Source organism: Dendropsophus ebraccatus, chromosome 3 (assembly GCF_027789765.1).
Source record: "Dendropsophus ebraccatus isolate aDenEbr1 chromosome 3, aDenEbr1.pat, whole genome shotgun sequence".
Taxonomy (NCBI): Eukaryota; Metazoa; Chordata; class Amphibia; order Anura; family Hylidae; genus Dendropsophus; species Dendropsophus ebraccatus.
The window spans coordinates 122,357,407-122,379,838 of NC_091456.1; the positions used below are offsets into that span (position 1 = coordinate 122,357,407).

Consider the following 22,432-nt stretch of genomic DNA (forward strand, 5'->3'; position numbering starts at 1 on the left):
GCTCCTCATCACAATCTGCGCAATTCAACACCAGTATTCCCCCTCAAAACACAGTGTTACAAACACCCCAAGCAACAGCATCTTTCACAACGTCACCCTTGAACAACTTCTCATCTCTCCCCGGACCAGGACAATCAATGCAACCTTTTTTAGGACCCCCACAACTGCGCGATCGCAGCCAATGGGCCTACAAGAGACCATACTAATTGACAAGCCACAGATTTTGAATCTGTCTTCATCAACCTTGACTGAATCTGAAAAGAAATTACTGGAAAAGGGACTCTTTTACTCCTGCACCATCCTTTGATAGATTCACATGGATCAAGGATATCCATCTATTTGCACGGAAATTGGCACTACATAAATTCTACAAATATCGCCAATCGAACCCATCCAATCTCTCCCTACGTGAAAGAGAAGCCGTGGAAGCTCTCTTTGATCTTCAGGCCGAAAATGAGACAGGAATCACACAATTTTCAGCACCTGCATCATCACTGAGACCCAAATCACTTTTCACCCCATCCTTGGTAACCTTCCACAACATTGAGAAATTTTGTCAACCTCACATGCAATGATATTGAAAAAGTACAATGTAAAATCACCAAATACAATACAAATCTATCACATCAAGAATCAGCAGCTCTCCAAAAGCTTTCGAAAAACAAATCCATTGAAATTAAACCCTCCGACAAAGGGGGAAACCTAGTAATAATGGATAAAACAGAATACAAGAGTATGTGTCTAAGACTTCTAAACGACCCCATCACCTATAAAGTCCTCAAATCTGACCCCACAAGAGAATACCAATTAGAACTACGCAATATACTACTGGAAGCGAAAGGAAACAAACTTCTCACAGACTCTGAATTTAAGGCGATGTATAATCCGAATTCAACCATAGCCACTTTTTATTCATTACCAAAAATCCATAAACAAAGAAATCCCATACCAGGCAGACCAGTAGTTTCTGGAAACAGCAATCTTACAGAAGGCATCAGCCAGTATGTCGACCAAATACTGGCACCTTTTGTCCAAGCCTTACCTTCTTACGTCAAAGATACCACAGCCACAGTGGTGAATTTACAAGAAATCAAAGTAAACACAGGAGTTAAAATTGCTAGCCTTGACGTAGAAGCCCTGTACACCAGCATCGAACACGAACATTGGTTGAGAGCTGTTGAAACGTACCTTTGCACTAGAGGCAGCTCATACACAGCTCACAATAAACTAGTGCTCCAGTTACTAAAATTCTTGCTGACCCATAATTTCTTCATCTTTGAAAACAGATTCTATCTACAATGCAAAGGAACAGCTATGGGCACAAGCTGTGCCCCAACTTACGCCAACTTATATTTGGGGTGGTGGGAGGCCAACCTGGTATTTAATGAAGAGATGCAAAACCACACCGATAAAATACTATTCTGGTCTTTTGACCAATTCGTCGAAGTACTCAATTGTAACAATATCGGCTTAAAACTGACGAGTGAAATCAATGAAAAAACCTTAAATTTTCTGGACCTTAAACTCAAAATTGAAGCAGATGGAGCCCTGACCACGGAGATATACCGAAAACCCACCGCTACAAACAGCTTTTTACAGTGGAAGAGCTTTCATCCGACACCCCTGAAAAAGGGGATACCGGTGGGGCAATACCTCCGAGCTAGACGTAACTGCTCATCAGAAATGGCATTTAAACAGGAATGCAACACCCTATATCATAGATTTAGGGAAAAAGGATACCCAAAGAAGGTGCTCCATAGAGCATACTATAAAGCACGAACGACAGACAGAAACGTCCTACTTAAAAAAAAAAATACCCCTCGAGCAAATCCATCCAAAATTCTACGTTGTATAGGAACGTACGATGTAGCACATTTCAAGATCAAACAAATCCTGGCACAATACTGGCCAATTTCACAGGCCGACCCCGATCTCAGAGATGTGATATCAACTACCCCCAGTGTAACGTACCGTCGAGGAAAAAACCTCAGAGACCATCTTGTTCACAGCCATTTCTCCCCAGAAGATTCTCCAAATAGACAAACTACATGGTTGAAATCAGACATAAAAGGTTCCTATCCCTGTGGAACCTGTACTTACTGTAAGTTCTTACCAAAAACTAAAACTTTCACCAACCCGACAGACAATAAGACGTATACCATACGTGAATTCATAAACTGTCAATCCAAGGGAGTCGTGTATGCAGCAAAATGTCCGTGTGGATTAATATATATCGGCAAGACAATCCAACAATTCCGCAACAGGATTGGATCACATCTTAGCAACATAAGAACCAAGACGGGTACAAGCATAGCCAGGCATATGAACACACACCATGGCGGCGACACAAAAGGTCTAACATTTTGGGGCATTCAACTAATTAAACTAGGACAGGACAACGCAGAGGAGACCTCGACATGAAACTTCTACAAGCAGAAGCTCGGTGGATACACAGGCTTAAGACGCTATCACCACAAGGACTGAATGAAGGATTCACCTTCACCCCGTTCCTTTAAGGAATAATAAAAAATCACAAAAGTGACATTGGTTACAGTACTCCTTTTTAGGTCAAGTTGGAAGACCAATAGTACCAACCAATCCTCTTACATGTGACAATCATGTAGATACCACCTATTCCTTTCCTCCCCCCCCCTGCTCTCTCAACAATTCTATATACAAGAACATAAATTCATTTGATAAGCTATAAGAAGAGCACTAAAGCCTTCATAAATATAGAAGACTCAATACCATAATCAATTACCAGTACAGAACAATTACCCGCTCACACCAATGTGGACATCACCTCCACCTCGTAAGCCAAAAACTAAGTGCCAAATCATGCGCACTCCAAACTAATTTTACACCAAAACCTAAGTACAGAAACATGCGCAGTAGCATCAAGGAACAATGACCTCCAGAAACTAAGTCCACACACATGCGCACTTACCATCAATTCCACTCGTTCAAAAACTAAGTGGAAGTACTTGCGCAGTAGATACAAACGGCCACGGGGCGGAACGGAGGAGAGGCACCCGCCAAATCCGTTTCAAACGGTGTAGCGGCTTCCTCCAATCAGGAAGCTGCTATCCGTCAACAAAAGAGATTGACAGAACAACACAATCACAGCACCGATTGGCTGACTTCCATCTTTGACCAAGGGTGACGCTGTTACACTGGGTACAAATAACCCCGCTGTTCGGCCGCCCGCCATTGCCAAAAATCTTTGAAAACGTCAGTGTGACTGACGAAACTAGTCAGATAAGGCAAGGCACTTTTAGACAAGGTGTACCTTCAAATAACTTTACTGAGTACTGAGCAACCACTGATCATGGTATGGTCATTGGTATTAGATAGCGGACTCTATGTAAGAGTTAGACGGGGTATAGTCCCGCACAGGGAGAGCCCGTACACTTCAGGTTATCAGGCATCGCAAAACCTAAGCGATAGCTGTCAGCGAGAGACCACCAGGCCCAGCTGAGATATAACCTGCACTACTCCCAAATACCGCTCACTCCGTGATACCGATAGACTTACCCGATGGTGTCAAGAGATACGGGTAACATACCTCGAGCACGCCATAACAATCATTGTAATTGCTGGAACGGCGACACCACTATCTAGGTCCCGGACGCGGGACAGCTAGTGAGCCACCAGTATTTTTTTGGCATTCGAGCATAAGCAGTACTTGTATGACAGCCCCCCTATATACATACAATACTACATGCTGAGAGTAATTAATTCCACATATCGCTGCGGAGCAGAGGTCTCTCAGTGTATGTATATCATTATCTCCGACACAATATCAACAAACACAAGACCATTGAGGGATGCTATCCCCAATAAACAGTGCATGTTAACTACTCATGACTGTCCATATTGCTAAACTCGGTAAACATTGCACTACAGACCAGATGTAACACTGGTAAAAAACAATATTTCTGAAGGTACACCTATTTTAATAAGGAGCACTGTATATACACCAACACAGAAGCACATTGAATCATATCTTAATGAATTATAATAATAAAAGCTAAGTTTTAAACTTTTGGGGAAATAAAGGTATTATTGCTTATGGCAAACCAACTAAACACCTTTAGATGTTTGGCAGGTTCCCTGGCAAGAGATAAATTGTAGCTGCAAGAAATTATCATGGTGGTCTGGGCCAGATGGAGAACAAAAGGAAAAGTGATATCTGGCTACATGGGGAGGTATCTGGCTATAGAAGGAGGTATCTGGCTACATAGGGGAGGTATCTGACTACATGAGGAGGCATCTTGACTACATATAAGGAGGCATCTTGACTACATATAAGGAGGCATCTTGACTACATGGGGAGGAGGTATCTGGCTACATGGGGGGAGTCCTCTTGACTACATGGGGGGAGGTATCTGGCTGCAGGGGGACATATCCAGCTCTGTGGGATATATCCCACCTTCTTCTCTGGAACCCAGTTTACTGACAGCCTGCTCATCCAATCAGTGGACTGTCCCACCCTAGCCACTAATTGGATGAGTGGGGTGTCAGTAAGCCGGGAAACAGACAAGCAGGTGGAAGTACAGGCAGGAAAGTAGGTAAATAGGCAGTGGCTACATTCTTGCAGCAGAATGAAAATCCTCTGAGAATGCAGAGCCATAGGCCATAACAGTGCAGAGTATCGCTGTGGATTTTGCTGCGAAACGTACACGTGAATCTACCCTGGGGCAATGTTATTAATGGATGGCATTCTTGGGGGTACTTGGCTGGAGCATCTCGTTGCATGAGGGTACTTGACTTAAAAAGGTTGAGAAACACTGGTCTAAAGGTAACTCAGCTATCTACAGAACTGCCTGCAGTTCATTCTATGGTTCAAATCCCCTCATGGAGATGAATTAGAGGTCTTTATTTTTCTCATTATTGTATCATTTTAAGGCTATGTTCACAAACAATATTTTTGCTTAGTATTTTGGTCATTATTTTGCAGCCAAAACCAGGAGTGTATTAAAAACACAGGCTATGTTCAAAAACTGTTGAAATTAAGTGTATTGCCGCCATTTAATGGAAAATAATTACTGTTTTAAAACAATGGCCATTATTTGCTATTAAATGGCAGCCATCCACTCAGTTTTGAACAGTGTGTAAACATAGCCTTTCTGTGTTTTCAATCCACTCCTGGTTTTGGTAGCAAAATACTGACTAAAATACTGTGTGTGAGTCTCAAAATGATACAATAATGAGAAGAAGAAAAAAAGACCTCCATTTTCAGGTTCAAATCCAATGAATGAAATAAAATAAATTGCTGGAAGGTCTCTTGACAGGTGAATTACCTCTAGACTACAGCTACAACACATTTGGGATCATAGATTCAACTATATATGAGTGTTTCTTTCAGACAAAAAATGACTACAACTGTCTAGTTGTAAATGCTGTTATAAGCAGGTAAGGCATGATAACAGCCCCTATAATGAACAAAACAAATTAGAAACATATTAGAAAAAAGTCCACATTTCAGTATATGGCTCCAATCAGAAAAGACAAATCTAACAAAATCTATCCTGCTGGTCTAAGGGTACTATTACATGGAACGATAATCGGCCGAATTGGCCCAATTCGGCCGATTATCGCTCCGTGTAATAAATGCAACGATCAGCCGATGACAACGATCATCGGCTGATCGTTGATATAGGTTAGACCCTATTTTTGTCGGGCGCCGATCGCGCACCGCTACGTGTAATAGCGGTGCGTGGCTGGCGACTAACGATATACATTACCCATCCATGTTCCAGGGCTGCTCCTGCTGTCCGCTTCTCCCGGGGTCCCGTACGCGCTCTAGCTTCACAGCGGCCTGTCAGCTGATAGGCCACTCAGCCAATCACAGGCCGCAGCGGTCCCGGCCTGTGATTGGCTGAGCGGCCTACCAGCTGACAGGCCGCTGTGAAGCTAGAGCGCGTACGGGACCCCGGGAGAAGCCGACAGCAGGAGCAGCCCTGGAACGTGGATGGGTAATGTATGCCAGTTTAGCAAGGGCTGCAAGGACATCGGTAACGATGTCCTTGCAGCTCTTGTCAAACAATTATCGGGCCGTGTAATAGGCCCAGTAAACGAGCAACGATCTAGCAGATAGGCGCTCGTTTACAGGTATTATCGGGCCCTGCTCGGCCCGTGTAATACCACCCTAAGGCTGGGTTCACACATACTATTTTAGTCAGCATTTGATTCTCATTTTGTTTCAGTTTTGATGGTATTTTTAGCCAAAACCTTTCAGAAAGTTTTTTATTTCCTGTTTTTAATGGTTTTGGCTAAATAGACCAAAAACCGAAATACTACTTGTAAGCCTAGCTTAACCCTCTCCCGCCGCTGCACTGTAAATTAACGTGACTGCAGCCTATGCCTGATGCTGCAGCGACGTTAACTTACGATCCAGGATGACAAAGGCGCAGGAGCTGCGTCTGTGTGATCAGCGGCAGGTCCCGGCTATCAGTGATCGCCGGAGACCCGCCGTGCTCCGGTGCTAAGAGTTAAACCTATAGATACTGTGATCAGCATGACCGCAGCATATATAGGGCTTCTGACAGAGAATTGTCTCTCAGGTTCCGATTTCCTGGCTATGGAGGCTGGCGGGGGGAGAGAGGGAAGGCGGGGCGCGCGTCTGTGAACTCTGCCCCCTCCTTTTTCTCCCCTGCCGCTGTCACAAGATTGTAACAGCGGCAGGGGATAGACATAAGGACATCAGCTTATGGGATCATTATGATCCCATAAGCTAGTGTCCTAAAACGACCTGGGCATTAATGCATCAATGACCCCAGGTCGTGAAAGGGTTAATGGTGCATTGACAAGGACATATCATATTGTGCTGTGGGTTTAGGAGTTCTGTAGCAAAATCGTACATCTTTTCTGGTCATGCACACCTTTCCCCCAGGTTATGCAGTAAGATTCTATCTCAGTCTGATTTGTACATGTGAATCACATTGAAACTATTTATATGAAAAAGTGTGTTTTTGGACTGCGGATTAGTTCCTGCATGTGTAAATACACTCTTAGGCTGGGTTTGCACTACGTATATTTCAGTCAGTATATGTATATTTCAGTCAGTATAATTCAGTCAGTATTGCAACCAAAACCAGAAGTGGATTAAAAACACAGAAAGGATCTGTTCACACAATGGTGAAATTGAGTGGATGGCCGCCATATAACAGTAAATAACTGCCATTATTTCAATATAACAGCCGTTGTTCTAAAATAACAGCAAATATTTGCCATTAAATGGCGGCCATCCACTCAATTTCAACATTGTGTGAACAGATCCTTTCTATGTTTTTAATCCACTCCTGGTTTTGGTTGCAATACTGACTGAAATATACATATACTGACTAAAATATACGTAGTGTGAATGCAGCCTATGGGTAGCTGCGGCAGAGCCCGGCAGAGCGACCGCCACCGCCAGGTTAAACCAGACCAGTACCCCGCTAGTTATTGCTTGGCTATGCTACACCATCAGATAAAACCCATAAATACCACCCACCACCACCCCTGATGGTGTAGCATAGCCGAGCAATAACTAGCGGGGAACTGGTCTTGTTTTACCCGGCGGTGGCGGCCGCTCTGCCGGGCAGGACCAGCACCGCAAGCACAGTGATCTATACAATACTAAATGGGCTATCGGTACTAGCAGCGATATCTATCAAAATACTGGATACTAGGCTGTGTTACCAATAACAGTATAGCGTTTCCGAGCGAGTGTTCTAACCGTGCAACTCACTAGCATTACAAGGGGTTTCTTTTCCCCATTGCTGTTGTATATTGGCACGTTCCGCTCGCTAAATTTGAATCCAATTGCAGCGATCACCTCTAATGTCCAAGTACAGTATTTTGTAATAACCCTATACCCTATATAAAGTTAAATTTTAATATAGATCTTCATAGTTGATAAGCTTCAGTTTTGTACGAGTTAAGGCCTTGGCAGGCCCCTGTCAGACCGCTGCGAGTATGTAATGCAGCCGCCCCCAGTATGTAATGCAGCCGCCCCCTTAACCCCTGTTTAGGGCTGGGCGGTATACCGTGAAAATACCGATACCGTCACTGGCGTCGGTTAACCGAGCTTAACTTTGCCAGGACGGTATCTGCGGTATTTTCACTATCAACCCGTCTGAGCGCTGAGCTGCACAGGTTGAAGGTCTCCTGTGTGCTGTCTGTGCAGGGACGCACAGACAGCACATAGGAGATTTGCACTGTATGTCTGAGCGCCTCTCTCCTCTCCACCCCAAGCCCCCCGTCCATCCTCCGCCTGGCGTGTCAGAGCGCCCGCCTACCTACCCACCCCGCTGTCCATGTCAGCGGGCCCCAACCTGTACGGCGTGTCGGACTGCCTCTCCGCCCGTCCCAGCGGTCCCCCAGCTGCCCGACGTATCAGACCGGCCCCCGCACATCCGTCTGTCACTGCTGCCCGGCGTGTGAGAATGCCTGCCCGCACGTTGCAGGGGCTCCCCGAACTTGCGGGAGTGTGAGACTGGCCCCGCTCCCTCCTGTCCATCCCAGCGGCCTCTAACCTGTCCGTCCCGTGGGACCGCCTCCCCGCCCGGCATCCTGCCAGAGATTTAAAGGGGACATGTAACGAGGATGGAGATAGAAGAGAGAGAGAGAGAGAGAGAGAGAGAGAGAGGAGGGAGAGATATAGAGGAGAGAGAGAGAGAGATAGATAGACGAGAGAGATAGGAGAGAGAGAGAGATAGATAGGAGATAGATAGATAGGAGATAGATAGATAGGAGATAGATAGATGGATAGGAGATAGATAGATGGATAGGAGATAGATAGATGGATAGGAGATAGATAGATGGGAGAGCAGAACACAGTTCATCAAAGACCGTCCTCCTAGTTCAGGCCGCTCCGTGCCTCCGAGTCTTTCTTCTCCGGTCTTCACTCTCAGAGTAGCGTCATCCTTTGTGTCCACTGCCATGTGGTCACGCGGCAGCACTCCCACACCAACTCACCACAGTTCTATTGCAGCGCCCTTCATTCTCTCTCAGAGCCAAATTACCAGAAGGAAAAATAACAAAGAACTGAAACCAGTTGGATGGGAAAGACTTTTTTTTTTTTTTTTACACATTTAGGTGCCGTTCCCACTGAGCAAAAGTAGCGGAATGGGAGTCTATGGGAGGCGCGCGCTCTTGCTTTGTCCGCGCTGAAGAATGAACTTGTTCATTCTTCAGCGCGTACAGAGCAGCAGCGCGTGCGCCTCCCATAGACTACCATTATGAGCGGGAGGCTAACGGCATTCCGCTGCGAAATTCCGCTACTTTTGCTCAGTGGGAACGGGGCCTTTAGGCTGTAGGAGGTGTATGGCGACGTGATTTTTGAAAGTCTTAAAAAAAAAAAGTTCTTCTCCTGGATCGATAAAGAGAGATAGGAGAGAGAGAGAGAGAGAGAGAGAGAGAGAGATAGGAGAGATAGATAGATAGATAGGAGATGGATAGATAGATAGATAGATAGGAGATGGATAGATAGGAGATGGATAGATAGGAGATGGATAGATAGGAGATGGATAGATAGGAGATGGATAGATAGGAGATGGATAGATAGGAGATGGATAGATAGGAGATGGATAGATAGGAGATGGATAGATAGGAGATGGATAGATAGGAGATGGATAGATAGGAGATGGATAGATAGATAGATAGATATCTCCATGGCGTGTCTGAGCGCAGTGCCATTTACAGCCCCCCTATAATGTGTTACTAATAGTGTCCCCATAACAGTGCCTTTGTACTGTCACCTATATATAATATAATCTTTACCCATCATTTATACTGTATATTCCTGCACTGTCATCTGTATATACTGTAAACCCATCAGTTATACTCTGTGTCCTGTAGGGTTTACGTAGCTGTATACCTGTGTATACAAGTCCTATAGTGTGTACATAGCTTGGGTTGCTGCTCATTAAGTTACTGTACTTTTTTTTTTTTTTTTTTTTTTTAACTTTATTGAAACAAAATATCCCCAGTTTGGCACGGCCAAGTGGGTGTGGCTTGTAAAAAGGGTTGTGGCTTACAAAAGGGGCGTGTCATAATTATCGTTGAATTATCGTTACCGCAGCTACATATGCGATAAACCGCGATATTGATTTAGGCCAATATCGCCCAGCCCTACCCCTGTTTATACACTACCTCTCTCCTTGCTGCACGGGGTCCCGACGTCCTGCTCTCCCGCCCAGGCAATCAGTGGCTGCAGCTGGGCAGTAGAGTGGGCTGGCGAGAGAGACCGATGCGAGTATGTATTGACAGGGGCCTGCCAAGACCTTAACTCGTAGCGGATCTTGCTGCAAAACTTACAGCCAGATTTCCGCTGCGAGTCAGTACGTGTGAACACTGGTAGCTGATTAAAATCCAGGAAGTGAAGAAAAATGGCCTCTGTGCCCATCCACATTGTCTCCTGCTCCTTCTGCTATTCCCCCTTAGGAGGCAAAGATTCCATGCCTCTGTCTCACATTGTGTGTGTTTGCTGGGCACAGGCTGATGATGCAGACGGGGCAGGGCGTGATGTCACAGGAGGCTTGGCTGGATCCCCCAATCCTCTGAGTGATTCACAATCTCTGACCGGCCAGAAGCAGCTGCTGCAACTTCACTGATTGTGAATATGTTTGTGGAGATAAAAAGAAAAAAAATTTAAATTAAATTCAAAAAGTTCTTTAGTTTATTCCAATATCTGAGAATACAGAGTGCTGTGTGGGTGGGACCACAATGTAATGATAAAGTACTGCAAATAATTCAGTAACACAATGAAACTGCAATGTGTGAACCAGGGCTGTGGAGTCGGAGTTGGAGCTAGCTTTGGCTGGAGTTGGAAAAAAAATGTTCCGACTCCAGTTTTAAAAAAATCTTTAAAAAATGTAGAATTGAATTTTAATATGAATTTTACAAGTTTTGCTCATGAATATATATTATGAGTAACATTCTAATAGGACACTGGCCCTATTACTAGGTGGGTCATGGAAAAGTTGTCAGTCGCTATTTGGCAGTTTGTTTCTGAGCTGGAAGAGTCCATTGTGTTGGGGGAGATCTGTGATGTTCTCTTCCTGGATGCTGGATGACTGTATATGAGCAGCAGTGTAATATGAAGATAACCTGTGTAATATAGAGGAGGAGGAGAAGACATAAGTAGTGTAGCTGTAACCTCTGTCCTCAGTGTGGTGTTTTCTCTCTGGGAGAAGATTGTGTGTTTTTCTTCAGTGTTCTATGGCTGCAGCTCTGTGTGTGTGTGCTATGACTACAGCAGGCTGTGTGTGTGTGTGCTATGACTACAGCAGGCTGTGTGTATGTGTGTGCTATGACTACAGCAGGCTGTGTGTGTGTGTGTGCTATGACTACAGCAGGCTGTGTGTGTGTGTGTGTGTGTGCTATGACTACAGCAGGCTGTGTGTGTGTGCTATGACTACAGCAGGCTGTGTGTGTGTGCGCTATGACTACAGCAGGCTGTGTGTGTGTGCTATGACTACAGCAGGCTGTGTGTGTGTTGTATGACTACAGCAGGCTGTGTGTGTGTGCTATGACTACAGCAGGCTGTGTGTGTGTGCGCTATGACTACAGCAGGCTGTGTGTGTGTGCTATGACTACAGCAGGCTGTGTGTGTGTGCTATGACTACAGCAGGCTGTGTGTGTGTGCTATGACTACAGCAGGCTGTGTGTGTGTGTGTGGGCTATGACTACAGCAGGCTGTGTGTGTGTGCGCGCTATGACTACAGCAGGCTGTGTGTGTGTGTGCTATGACTAGTGCAGGCTGTGTGTGTGTGCTATGACTACAGCAGGTTGTGTGTGTGTGTGTGTGCTATGACTACAGCAGGCTGTGTGTGTGTGTGCTATGACTACAGCAGGCTGTGTGTGTGTGTGCTATGACTACAGCAGGCTGTGTGTGTGTGCTATGACTACAGCCGGCTGTGTGTGTGTGCTATGACTACAGCAGGCTGTGTGTGTGTGCTATGACTACAGCAGGCTGTGTGTGTGTGCTATGACTACAGCAGGCTGTGTGTGTGTGCTATGACTACAGCAGGCTGTGTGTGTGTGTGCTATGACTACAGCAGGCTGTGTGTGTGCGCTATGGCTGCAGCAAGCTGTGTGTGTGTGTGTGTGTGCGCGCTATGGCTGCAGCAAGCTGTGTGTGTGTGCGTGCGTGTACAATTGCGTGCCCCCACAGTGACCTTCTATATCACTGTGTGACCCCTCTCTATATTACTATGTGTGACCCCCTGTATATCACTATGACTGACCTCTATATCCCAGGGATATGGCATTGTTAGCAGTGTTTCTTTAAGTATGGTGAATATTTAGTTAGAAACATAGAAGGAAAAGATCACCTGCTCCATCTAGTCTAGTTGTGAGTTGTTCAGGACATGGAGGATGCAGACTGGCTGCATCCACTGCACACACAGGAGAAGCTGCTTTATATGTTTCCTTATTCCCTCAGAAGTCGCCCCAGGATCATGTAGGACAGGGGTATTCAACAACTTTTAGTGAGGGTCCACCTAACGGGGTCTATTGTCAGGTGAAGGTCCGAGCTGAACATCAGTAGGAAACGTGTTTTGTTAATTTTCACAAACGTTCAACTATTTGCATACAGAATTGCTGCTTATTAGCAGGAAAACTGGCATTTTTTTCTCTCTCAACAGCCCTTTACTATTAGGTACAAAGGGGGTGACTTCCCTGGTAGTATATAACTCCCCCCTGTTGCTCCCCCAGTAGTGTATAGCCCCCCTGTGCGCTCTCCCCCAGTAGTGTATAGCCCCCTATTGCTCCCCCAGCAGTATATAGCCCCCCTGTGCGCTCTCCCCCAGTAGTATATAGCCCCCTGTTGCTCCCCCAGCAGTATATAGCCCCCCTGTGCTCTCCCCTTGTAGTATATAGCCCCCTGTGAGTGCCCCCCAGTAGTATATAGCCCCCCTGTGCTCTCCCCCTGTAGTATATAGCCCCCTTTGAGCTCCCCCCAGTAGTATATAGGCCCCTGTGAGCTACCCCCAGTAGTATATAGCCCCCTGTGCTCTCCCTCTGTAGTATATAGCCCACTTTGAGCTCCCCCCAGTAGTATATAGCCCCCCTGTGAGCTTCCCCCAGTAGTATATAGCCCCCCTGTGCTCTCCCCAAGTAGTATATAGCCCCCTGTGAGGTCCCCCCAGTAGTATATAGCCCCCCTGTGCTCTCCCCCTGTAGTATATAGCCCCCTGTGAGCTCCCCCCAGTAGTATATAGCCCCCCAAGTAGTATATAGCCCCCTGTGCTCTCCCCCTGTAGTATATAGCCCCCTGTGAGCTCTCCTCAGTAGTATATAGCCCCCAGTATATAGCCCCCTGTGAGCTCCCCCCAGTAGTATATAGCCCCCCTGTGAGCTCCCCCAAGTAGTATATAGCCCCCTGTGCTCTCCCCCTGTAGTATATAGCCCCCTTCGAGCTCCCCTCAGTAGTATATAGCCCCCCAGTGCGCTCTCCCCTTATAGATGGCCCCCAGAGAAAAAAACAAACAACCCACAACTCACCTAGCACCTCGCTCCCCCGCCGCGCCTGTCTTCTTCTTTTCTCCTGTCGGCTCGGCCCCCGGCTGATACGCGCTCTCTGGGGACGTCCCGGGGATTCCCCAACAGAGCATGCATCAGTGACCTCAGTGTACGCCGCCGGCCTGTACTTCCGGGAAGGTCTGTGGTGCGCGCTCTGCTGGGGAATCCCCGGGACGTCCCCAGAGAGCGCGTATCAGCCGGGGGCCGGACCAACATTGCCCCCAGCCCCACAGGCGTACTGACATCTAAGGACAGTACGCCTATGGGGCGGGAGGCAGTGCGGTGGGGAGCGGGACCTCCTAACAGCCCCGGATCTGGTCCGTCCCGGGAGGTTAGGAGGTCTGACCAGGGGTCCGAACAGCTGGCCTCCGCGGTCCGGGTTCGGACCGCGGTCCGCCAGTTGAGGACCCCTGATGTAGGACATTAGGGATAAGCTGCTGAGCCAGTGCGATCAAAATAACTCCTCTGGTATATGACTGGCCATTTATGAAGGAGCAGGAGTCGGAGTCTGTCCTGATAAAATTCAGGAGTCGGAGTCTGAGTTGGAGCTATGGCTTACCGACTCCACAGCCCTGGTGTGAACACAGCCTAGATGCTCTGCAACAGATTTCGGCAGGGTGGAGGACTGTGATGAACATCTTAGGGAAAGCATTGCATTCTGGAACCTGTAGTACTATGTAAAACTGCTCAACCAGGGAGTACAGCCACACAATACAGAACAAAACCCCCTAAAACAAATGGATTTTTGGTAGTTTCACAACTGGGACAGATAGGTATGTAATGCTATATGCTTCTGCAGAAGGTTAATTTTTTTTTTTTTACCTCTACCTGGAGTTCCCCTTTAATATCAGGCAATCTAATGCGGCCCCAAGCGTACTGCTCTGTTCAAGTTTCTCAGGCTGTACATGTCTGTTAAATCTTCAGGTAATGAACTTCTCCACCTCCTCCATTCTGTAACAGTATTAAAGAGGATGTACGATCAGGTACATCCTCTTTAATCTGACCCATGGATTGAACAGCGCCGTTACGGTGAAGCCGGTGCCGCGGTCCGTTTTTTTTTTTAACCATGGCCCGGTTCCCGTGTACGGCGCCGTTCTATCCATGGGTACTGGGCCGGGACTGAAGCACAGGAGGCAGGCTGACCCGCCCCCAGTGGGAGGAATCCCCCGGGATGGAATGCGGCTCCATTAGAATCAACGGAACCGTGTCAAATAGGGAAGGGAATTCCCTTCCACTGGGGGTGGGCCGGCCCGCCTCCTGTGATTCAGTCCTGGCCTGGTACGGCCCTGTTACGGCCCTGTTACCGCAGCGTTCAATCTGTGGGTCAGATTAAAGAGGATGTACCTGATGCTACATCCTCTTTAAACAAGGCTCTTCTATTTTCTGCATGATTTCCTACTTCACCCAGACAACATACTTGCGTAGAGTGCTGCAGACCACTTACCCTCTGCTGTGTGTTGGATCTCTTCCAGAGCACTCTTTGTAGTCTGCAATTATGGAAGCTAAACCCCTTCTGTCTTCTTATCCTTAATGTAACCCAAATAATTGCCCCTGTCACTTACACTTAAACGCTGCGATTGCGGTGTTTAAGGGGTTAATGGCAGGCGGCTGTGAAATTGCGGTCGTCCGCCATAAAGGGTGAGGGCCTGGCCGCAGATAGCAGCCGGTCTTCATCCGCTATGGGGCAAGCTCAGCTCGTGAGCCCGCTCCATAGCCCGGGACCGTGGCAGGGCATACATTTACGTCCTCCTGCCTTAAGGTCCAGGCAGCGGGGGTATAAATGAACGCCCGTGGTCCTTAAGTTGTTAATTGATTTTTGTTTCCGAATCTCACACGACTTTGCTACCATTGACTTCAACACTAGTGTTATAGCTCCAGCCTTACCCTGTCCAGTGTGTGGGGCCCATCACATTGTAATTTTTATGTAATGTATAGGGATGACATTTTTAAGGGAAATTAAAAATTTTTGGGTTTTTTCCCTTTTTATTTATTTATTTTTTTAAAAGCACCATTACTAAATGTATAGAAGTCTAGAGCTTGGCAAAGCTGAGTGCTTCTAAAAATTAACCAGTACCTTTTGTGCACACTGAACCCATGGGGATCAATATACATGCAGGAGCGTGAAATATACTCTGCAGTTTTAAATGAGAAAAGCGCCCAGCTTGCCTAGGCCCCTTTATACATAGATAGTAAGACATTTGCACTTGTAGGCAAAAAGCTTTTAAAGTGCCCTGTCGTTTTAACTTACAAAATGTAAATCCGCAGTAGATTTTGTTGTTAACATGCTGTAAAACAAAGCTGAACTTAACAGAAATTCAGGTCCAGTCTCCTGAAGGCAGATTTTCTGACTTGTACTAGTTGAAAAAAAAACAAAAAACTAAACACCGGAATTCCGGCCAGTACAGAGAGTCACGGCTCAATATGTCCATCACATTCTTCTCTCTTTGAGCACTCAGGTGGCATGGGAAACAAAGGACTTCCTGTTTTCTGACTATTTTCTGGTTTTTGAGAAAATAAAAAGTCAGAAAAAAGGAAGTGCCATATTCTCCATAACTAAAAAAAAAAAAATGTATATTGCAAACTTGCTTTATATCACACCTACTGCTGATTTAGATTTTGAAAGTTATAACGACAGTGACTCTCTCTCCTTTATGACCTGGTCCCTGTTTATAGTCTGATCCTGGCTTTGGCTTCAATAATCTGTCAGATGAATCTGAGTGTAAAAGGGACTTAACTCTCTGTGCAACTTCTGCCATTATTGTTATTGCAAAGGTTTGTGTTCAGGGGCTGCAGGACAGAATTGCCTATGTTCCTATGCATACATAACTGCCTAGTGTATGGAAACATGTGTAAGAATATGCTGCAACTCCTGTGCACAGATCTTTGCAGTAGCAATGGGGAGGCAGGTATAAGGCACAGCAGCCTCTAAACATAACAGAAGGCTGAAGGGGGGGAGAGGAGTTAGGGGGATCCTTCCTGCTTCTCCTCTTGGCTGTCATGCTCTTTACATAGATCACATAAGAGGAAGTGAGGGGGACTGACAAGGAAGTGGTCTCCATGTAGGAAATTTTTAAACAATTAAAATAAAAATAAAAAAAATTCCAAAACAATGAAATATATATATTCTCATACAGTTTGTTTTAAAAAATATACTTGATAGTAGTGTCCCTTTTTTAAGTTACTTTTGAACACACCAGTGGGGAAATCAATTCATTGCCAATGGCTCCATATAAAAAGGCAACCACTTTAGCTATGAATATGTTAGACTTTTTATTTTAACAATGCCTTAAAGGCTTTGGATAGCTGCTTTTAATCCCAAGATCTGTCCTGGGATCCGTTTAGCAGGTGGTGCAGTTATTGTCCTAATCAACTTTTAAACTTGCAGCCCTGTGTCAAATTGGCATGGCCTACAGTGTCTGTGCTTTAGGCTTGCACTGCCTCTCTGTCGCTCCTCCCCACCCTCCTCATTATTAGGAATGCTTCAGGCAGGTTTTCCACTATTCATCACCTGTGAGTATGGCACATGGGCACCTGTGCAGTGTTAAGACAAGTGAGGAATAGAAGAAATTCTGCCAGGGCCATTCCTAATGGTAAAGAGGGTGGGGAAGAGGGACGGAGAGGCAGTGCAAGGTTAGGGCATAGACACTCGAGGCCACCCCAATTTGACACAGGGCTGCAAGTTTAAAAGTTGTTCTTTAGGACAGTAACAGCATCATCTGACGAACGGACCCCAGGACAGATCTTGGATGAAAAGCAGATATCTGAAGGTACAAGCAGTTTTGGGAGGGCAGATTGCGAGTACAGAGTCGCTTTAAAAGGGTGTTCTGATTTTGTTTTTTTAAGAACCATGCCTAGGCAGGAAAATAGAAAAATTATATACTTGCCCTCTGCAATTGTGACAAAGCTCTCAGTCAGCATATGGAGTTGCCCACTGAGCCATTTGGTGGCCAAAATAGTGTCACACCTTAGCCAGTGAAATGCTGACTGAGCAACTGCATGTGTTAACCCCGGTCACAGAAACTCTGCGACAGTCATGTGGGGAGGGTAAATTATTTTTCTATTTATTCATTTTTTTTTGTGTTTCCCTATATTCCCATAATGCCTCTTTTAAAAGGCACATTTCCAACTGAAGAAGTTATTTCCTATCCATAGGGTAGAAAATAAGAGGTTGATTTGTGGGGGTCCTGTTACCAGAGGAAAAATTTCTCACTGAAACGTATTCCAATTGTTTTATTTATTATGAAAGAATGCCGCATTAAAAGTCAGAGTTCCAGTGTACATTTTTATAATTTCTTTTTCCTGTTAGACTGTTTAATGTAGTAAGATACATATTCAAATGGTTGAAAACATTTGGCTTGCAACTTCAAATTTTGATATTTTACCCTGATCCAGGGCAAATCTTGTAGATCTCCAAAAAAAATTAGAGGAGTTGGATTTAGATGATCAGCAAAAAAAACGTCTGGAAGCTTTTCTTACTCAAAAAGCAAAGGTTGGAGAACTAAAAGATGATGACTTTGAACGAATATGTGAGCTTGGGGCAGGAAATGGAGGAGTGGTGACAAAAGTTCGTCATAGGCCATCTGGACTTATCATGGCACGCAAGGTAAAGATTACTTTCTGTATTTTTAATCCTCAGACTTTGTCCATGTTGAAGAGCTATTACTAGATAACTATCCTAAATTGAATACTCTATATAGAGAATTGTAATCTGAACTTAAAATGTTTTTTTCCCCTTTAATAATTTCTAAAATGGGACAGTTGCCCCACATCATGACCAGACACCTTTTTTTCTTAGTACATGTCATTTGAAAGCTGTGTAAAGTTTCTTTTCTTTTGGTTAGTCACATAATTTGTATTTTTTTTTCTGCGACACAGGAGTTTGTCATATTTATATTGGTCATTTTTCATTGACTTATTGGAGCAAAATAAAAAAAATAGTATATTGTATTAATAGCTCAGATATCCGGTAAAATAATTAAAATTGTGTTCCTTTTTCGTTGTAGTCATTTTCACATAGGAAATGTATGTAGGGGATGGGAGCTGTCAGGATGACACATGGTACCTGTAATAGATGTGTGTAATAAATCTGTGCTTCCGTAACATAGAAGAATGATTTTATTCTTCAGTGCAAAGTTTCAAAGAGGCATTCCCAAGCCCCTTAATTCATTCCCTTCCTGACTGAGAGGCTGCTGGAAGCTGAGCCCTAAGCAGAGGATGGGAGAGAGTAGGCATTGCAGCTGGCAGAAGATCTGAGGTTCAAGAGAGCTTCCTTGACACTTTGCAGAGTAGAATAAACATTTTTCTAACTTATGGAAGCAAAGATGGTTAAATGAAAGGTCTCCTTGACTCAAAGGAGAATGCCAGTAAAAAGCTATTTTAACGTATGTTATTGCCCAACAAAAGTTATACAATTTCTCAATAGACACTTATTATGGGAAATGCACATAAAGTGCTTTTTCCCCTGCACTTACTACTGCATGAAGTCTCAATTTCTTGCAATATTGCTGGTGACAAGGAAAAGGGCCTGGGTAGCTGATGCAGATGCAGTGGCCCAGAGCAGAAGATTTTTTTCCTAATTGTATGTCTGCATCTGTATGTATTTGTGTTCTTACTGTCCCTGTTCTGGAAAGTATAATGGCCACTGCAAACTGCTTATATTATGTAAGTCTGGTATTACGCTATGTATGTTTATTTGCCTGTTATTTAATGTTGTGATGATGCAGTTGGCCTGGTGTCACGTGATCCCCCCGGCTGCCATAGTAACCCCAATAGCCGTCGAGCTTTGGCTGGGGTCAGTTAGACACGCCCAGTTTACCTCAGTCTCCTCTCTACCTTCAAGGAAGGAGGACGTGTATTCTGTTGTTCCTCAGGAAAACGCCACAACTCCGTGGTATCCTCTCCATTTGTTATTCAGAAGTATTCCAGTCCAGTCCGGACCATCCTGACTCTCAACTTGTCATATTTATTCAAGATAATATGAGTGTCGTTTTCAGTCATAGTCACTTCGTCATTACCAACAGCAAGTATCCTATTCAGTCTGTCCTACCCAGTATCATTCTCTGGGATTACTACCCCCATCATCCAGTTCCCTCTCACTCATAGTAACGCTACCACACCACGGCCTATTGCAGCATCATTTATTCCTCTCAGTTGTACTTATGTTTGCCTCAATCCTGGTTGCATCCAGAGAGACTGTTACTATTGACAACCACCGTATTAATAAACGTACAACTACCGTTGTTTCTGAACCCTGGCATTGGTCTAGTTATTGGTGCCTCGACTGAGGACAACGAAGAATTGTTGGGGCCCTGCATGGTCAGGTTCCCGTGGGTTAGTCACCTCCCCTCGTGCCATAACCGTGACCTAACATCTGGCAAGTGGCTACCCGGGTTCTACCTACCACTAACTACTACTACCCCCATCGGGTCACCCCCATCACACAGACAGGAGGGTCTTCTCCCAGCAGGGGGGAGAGCCGGCGAACGGGTGCCAGATAAGCGGTGCCGAGGGCGTTGGCGGCCAGGAGAAGGCCCTAGGGAGCTGCTGTAGGCAGAAAGAGGCTTCCCCAAGCACAGGCAGGCTGGGAGAGCTGTTCCTACCGTGTGGATACGTGGGGCTGCCCTGACACCAGCAATGGTATTATCCTGGGGGATGGGCAGCACAGCAGTGACGGGGCAGTTAGAAGTGTGCCAGGAGCCCTGGGAGAAGAAGCAGCAGCTGCTGGGCAAAGTCCTGCCATCTATAGTTCTAGCAGCAGCTGCTGCCCAGCCCACACCTCTGTGAATTATAGTAGGTTTTGACTTCACCATTTTTGCAACAAATTGAAGTAGTAAGTGCAGGGAAAAAAAACACCATGAGGGAGATTTATCAAACATGGTGTAAAGTAGAATTGTCCCTGGCAACCAATCAGATTCCACCTTTCATTTTCCAAAGAATATGTGAGGAATGAAACATGGAATCTGATTGGTTGCCGGGGCAACTAAGACCATTCTACTTTACACAAGTTTGATAAATCTCCCCCTATGTGTGTTTCCCGTTATAAATGTCCAATGGTAAATTGTATAACTTTTGTTGGGCAATAACAGACAAAAATAGCTTTTGGCCGAAATTCTCCATTAACAGATACTGAACACTGTCAGCAGTTAGCAATGTGAATTCCAGCACACAGATTTACTTTAATGTGTAAACAATCTTCCTGTAACTTTTTTTTTTTTTATAAGGGTTAGGGGGTTTTTTTTGCACTTTTTACAAAATAAAAGAACAGCAGATGGCTAAAATAACAGCTTCTCTAGGTCAGTACAATTATAACAATACCAAATTTAAATTCTTTTTGTATGTTTGCTCTACTGCTTTGGTACAATAGAAACACACACACAAAAAAACTTGCCACATTTCAAGAGCTGAACTGCAGTTTCAGGTCGCCACCACTAAAAAGTGAACGGAGATAACTACTTCCAGCCCTGCTCACTGAGTAGCATAGGTGCTGAACAGCTGATCAGCCAACTAGCTATACTCTATTTGCACAGGAAAACCCCTTTAGGGTACAAACCCACTTGCCGGATCTGCAGCGAGTCTCCTTGCTGCGTTTTTGCAGCGAGACTCGCTGCAGATCCTGGCCCTATACTTTCAATAGCAGAGAAACTCGCAGCAGGGATGTACATCCCTGCTGCGATTTTGTCTGCAGCCCGCCCCATTAACCCCCCGGCCGCCGGACATAATACATTACCGGGTCCCCGTTCCTGCTTGCTTCGGGGCTCCCGGTGTCTTCACGGCCCGCCCGGCCAATCAGTGCGCTGCGGCAGGGCAGCGCACTGATTGGCCGGGCAGAACGTGCCGGGAGCCGCCGAAGCAAGCAGGAGCGGGGACCTGGTAATGTATATCCTGCCCGCAGCCCCGGCCGCCCCCCCCGCAGCCCCGGCCGCCCGATCGCCCCCCCGCAGACCCGGCCGCCCCCCCCGCAGCCACGGCCACCCGGCCGCCCGATCGTCCCCCCGCAGCCCCGGCCGCCCGATCGTCCCCCCGGCAGCCCCGGCCGCCCGATCGTCCCCCCGGCAGCCCCGGCCGCCCGATCGTCCCCCCGCAGCACTGATCGCTTACACGCCCCCCTGCAGCCCCGGCGATCGGGCGGCCGGGGCTGCGGGGGGACGATCGGGCGGCCGGGGCTGCGGGGGGACGATCGGGCGGCCGGGGCTGCGGGGGGACGATCGGGCGGCCGGGGCTGCGGGGGGACGATCGGGCGGCCGGGGCTGCGATCGGGTGGCCGTGGCTGCGGGGGGGGCGGCCGGGTCTGCGGGGGGGCGATCGGGCGGCCGGGGCTGCGGGGGGGGCGGCCGGGGCTGCGGGCAGGATATATATTACCAGGTCCCCGCTCCTGCTTGCTTCGGCGGCTCCCGGCACGTTCTGCCCGGCCAATCAGTGCGCTGCCCTGCCGCAGCGCACTGATTGGCCGGGCGGGCCGTGAAGACACCGGGAGCCCCGAAGCAAGCAGGAACGGGGACCCGGTAATGTATAATGTCCGGCGGCCGGGGGGTTAATGGGGCGGGCTGCAGACAAAATCGCAGCAGGGATGTACATCCCTGCTGCGTGTTTGTCTGCCATTAAAAGCATAGGGCCGGGATCTGCAGCGAGTCTCGCTGCAAAAACGCAGCATGAAGACTCGCTGCAGACCCGCCAAGTGGGTTTGTAACCTTAGGGTAAATTCACATGGGCGTCTCGCATAAGAAATCCGCAGCTAATCCGCAATACACGTATTAATAATAAGAATAATATGTGTATTGCAGATTAGCTGCGGATTTCTTGTGCGAGACGCACGTGTGAATTTACCCTTATGGGTGTGACGATACCAAATATGCTTATTGATTTTTATTTTTTTTTTAAATCTTTTTTGCAAAGGAGGGAATAGATTTCGACACTTTTATTT

At 46.4% G+C, this 22,432-nt stretch overlaps 1 protein-coding gene across 4 annotated transcripts in view; it reads left to right on the forward strand.

The window, feature by feature from the left end:
- Positions 1 to 22,432, forward strand: part of MAP2K2 (mitogen-activated protein kinase kinase 2) — a 98,562-nt gene that overhangs the window by 32,464 nt on the left and 43,666 nt on the right. For all 4 annotated transcript variants that reach the window (XM_069962599.1, XM_069962598.1, XM_069962601.1 and 1 more), the window contains one exon: positions 17,905 to 18,115. In XM_069962599.1, the coding sequence (XP_069818700.1) occupies positions 17,905 to 18,115 (211 nt within the window). The remainder of the gene's footprint in view (positions 1 to 17,904; positions 18,116 to 22,432) is intronic.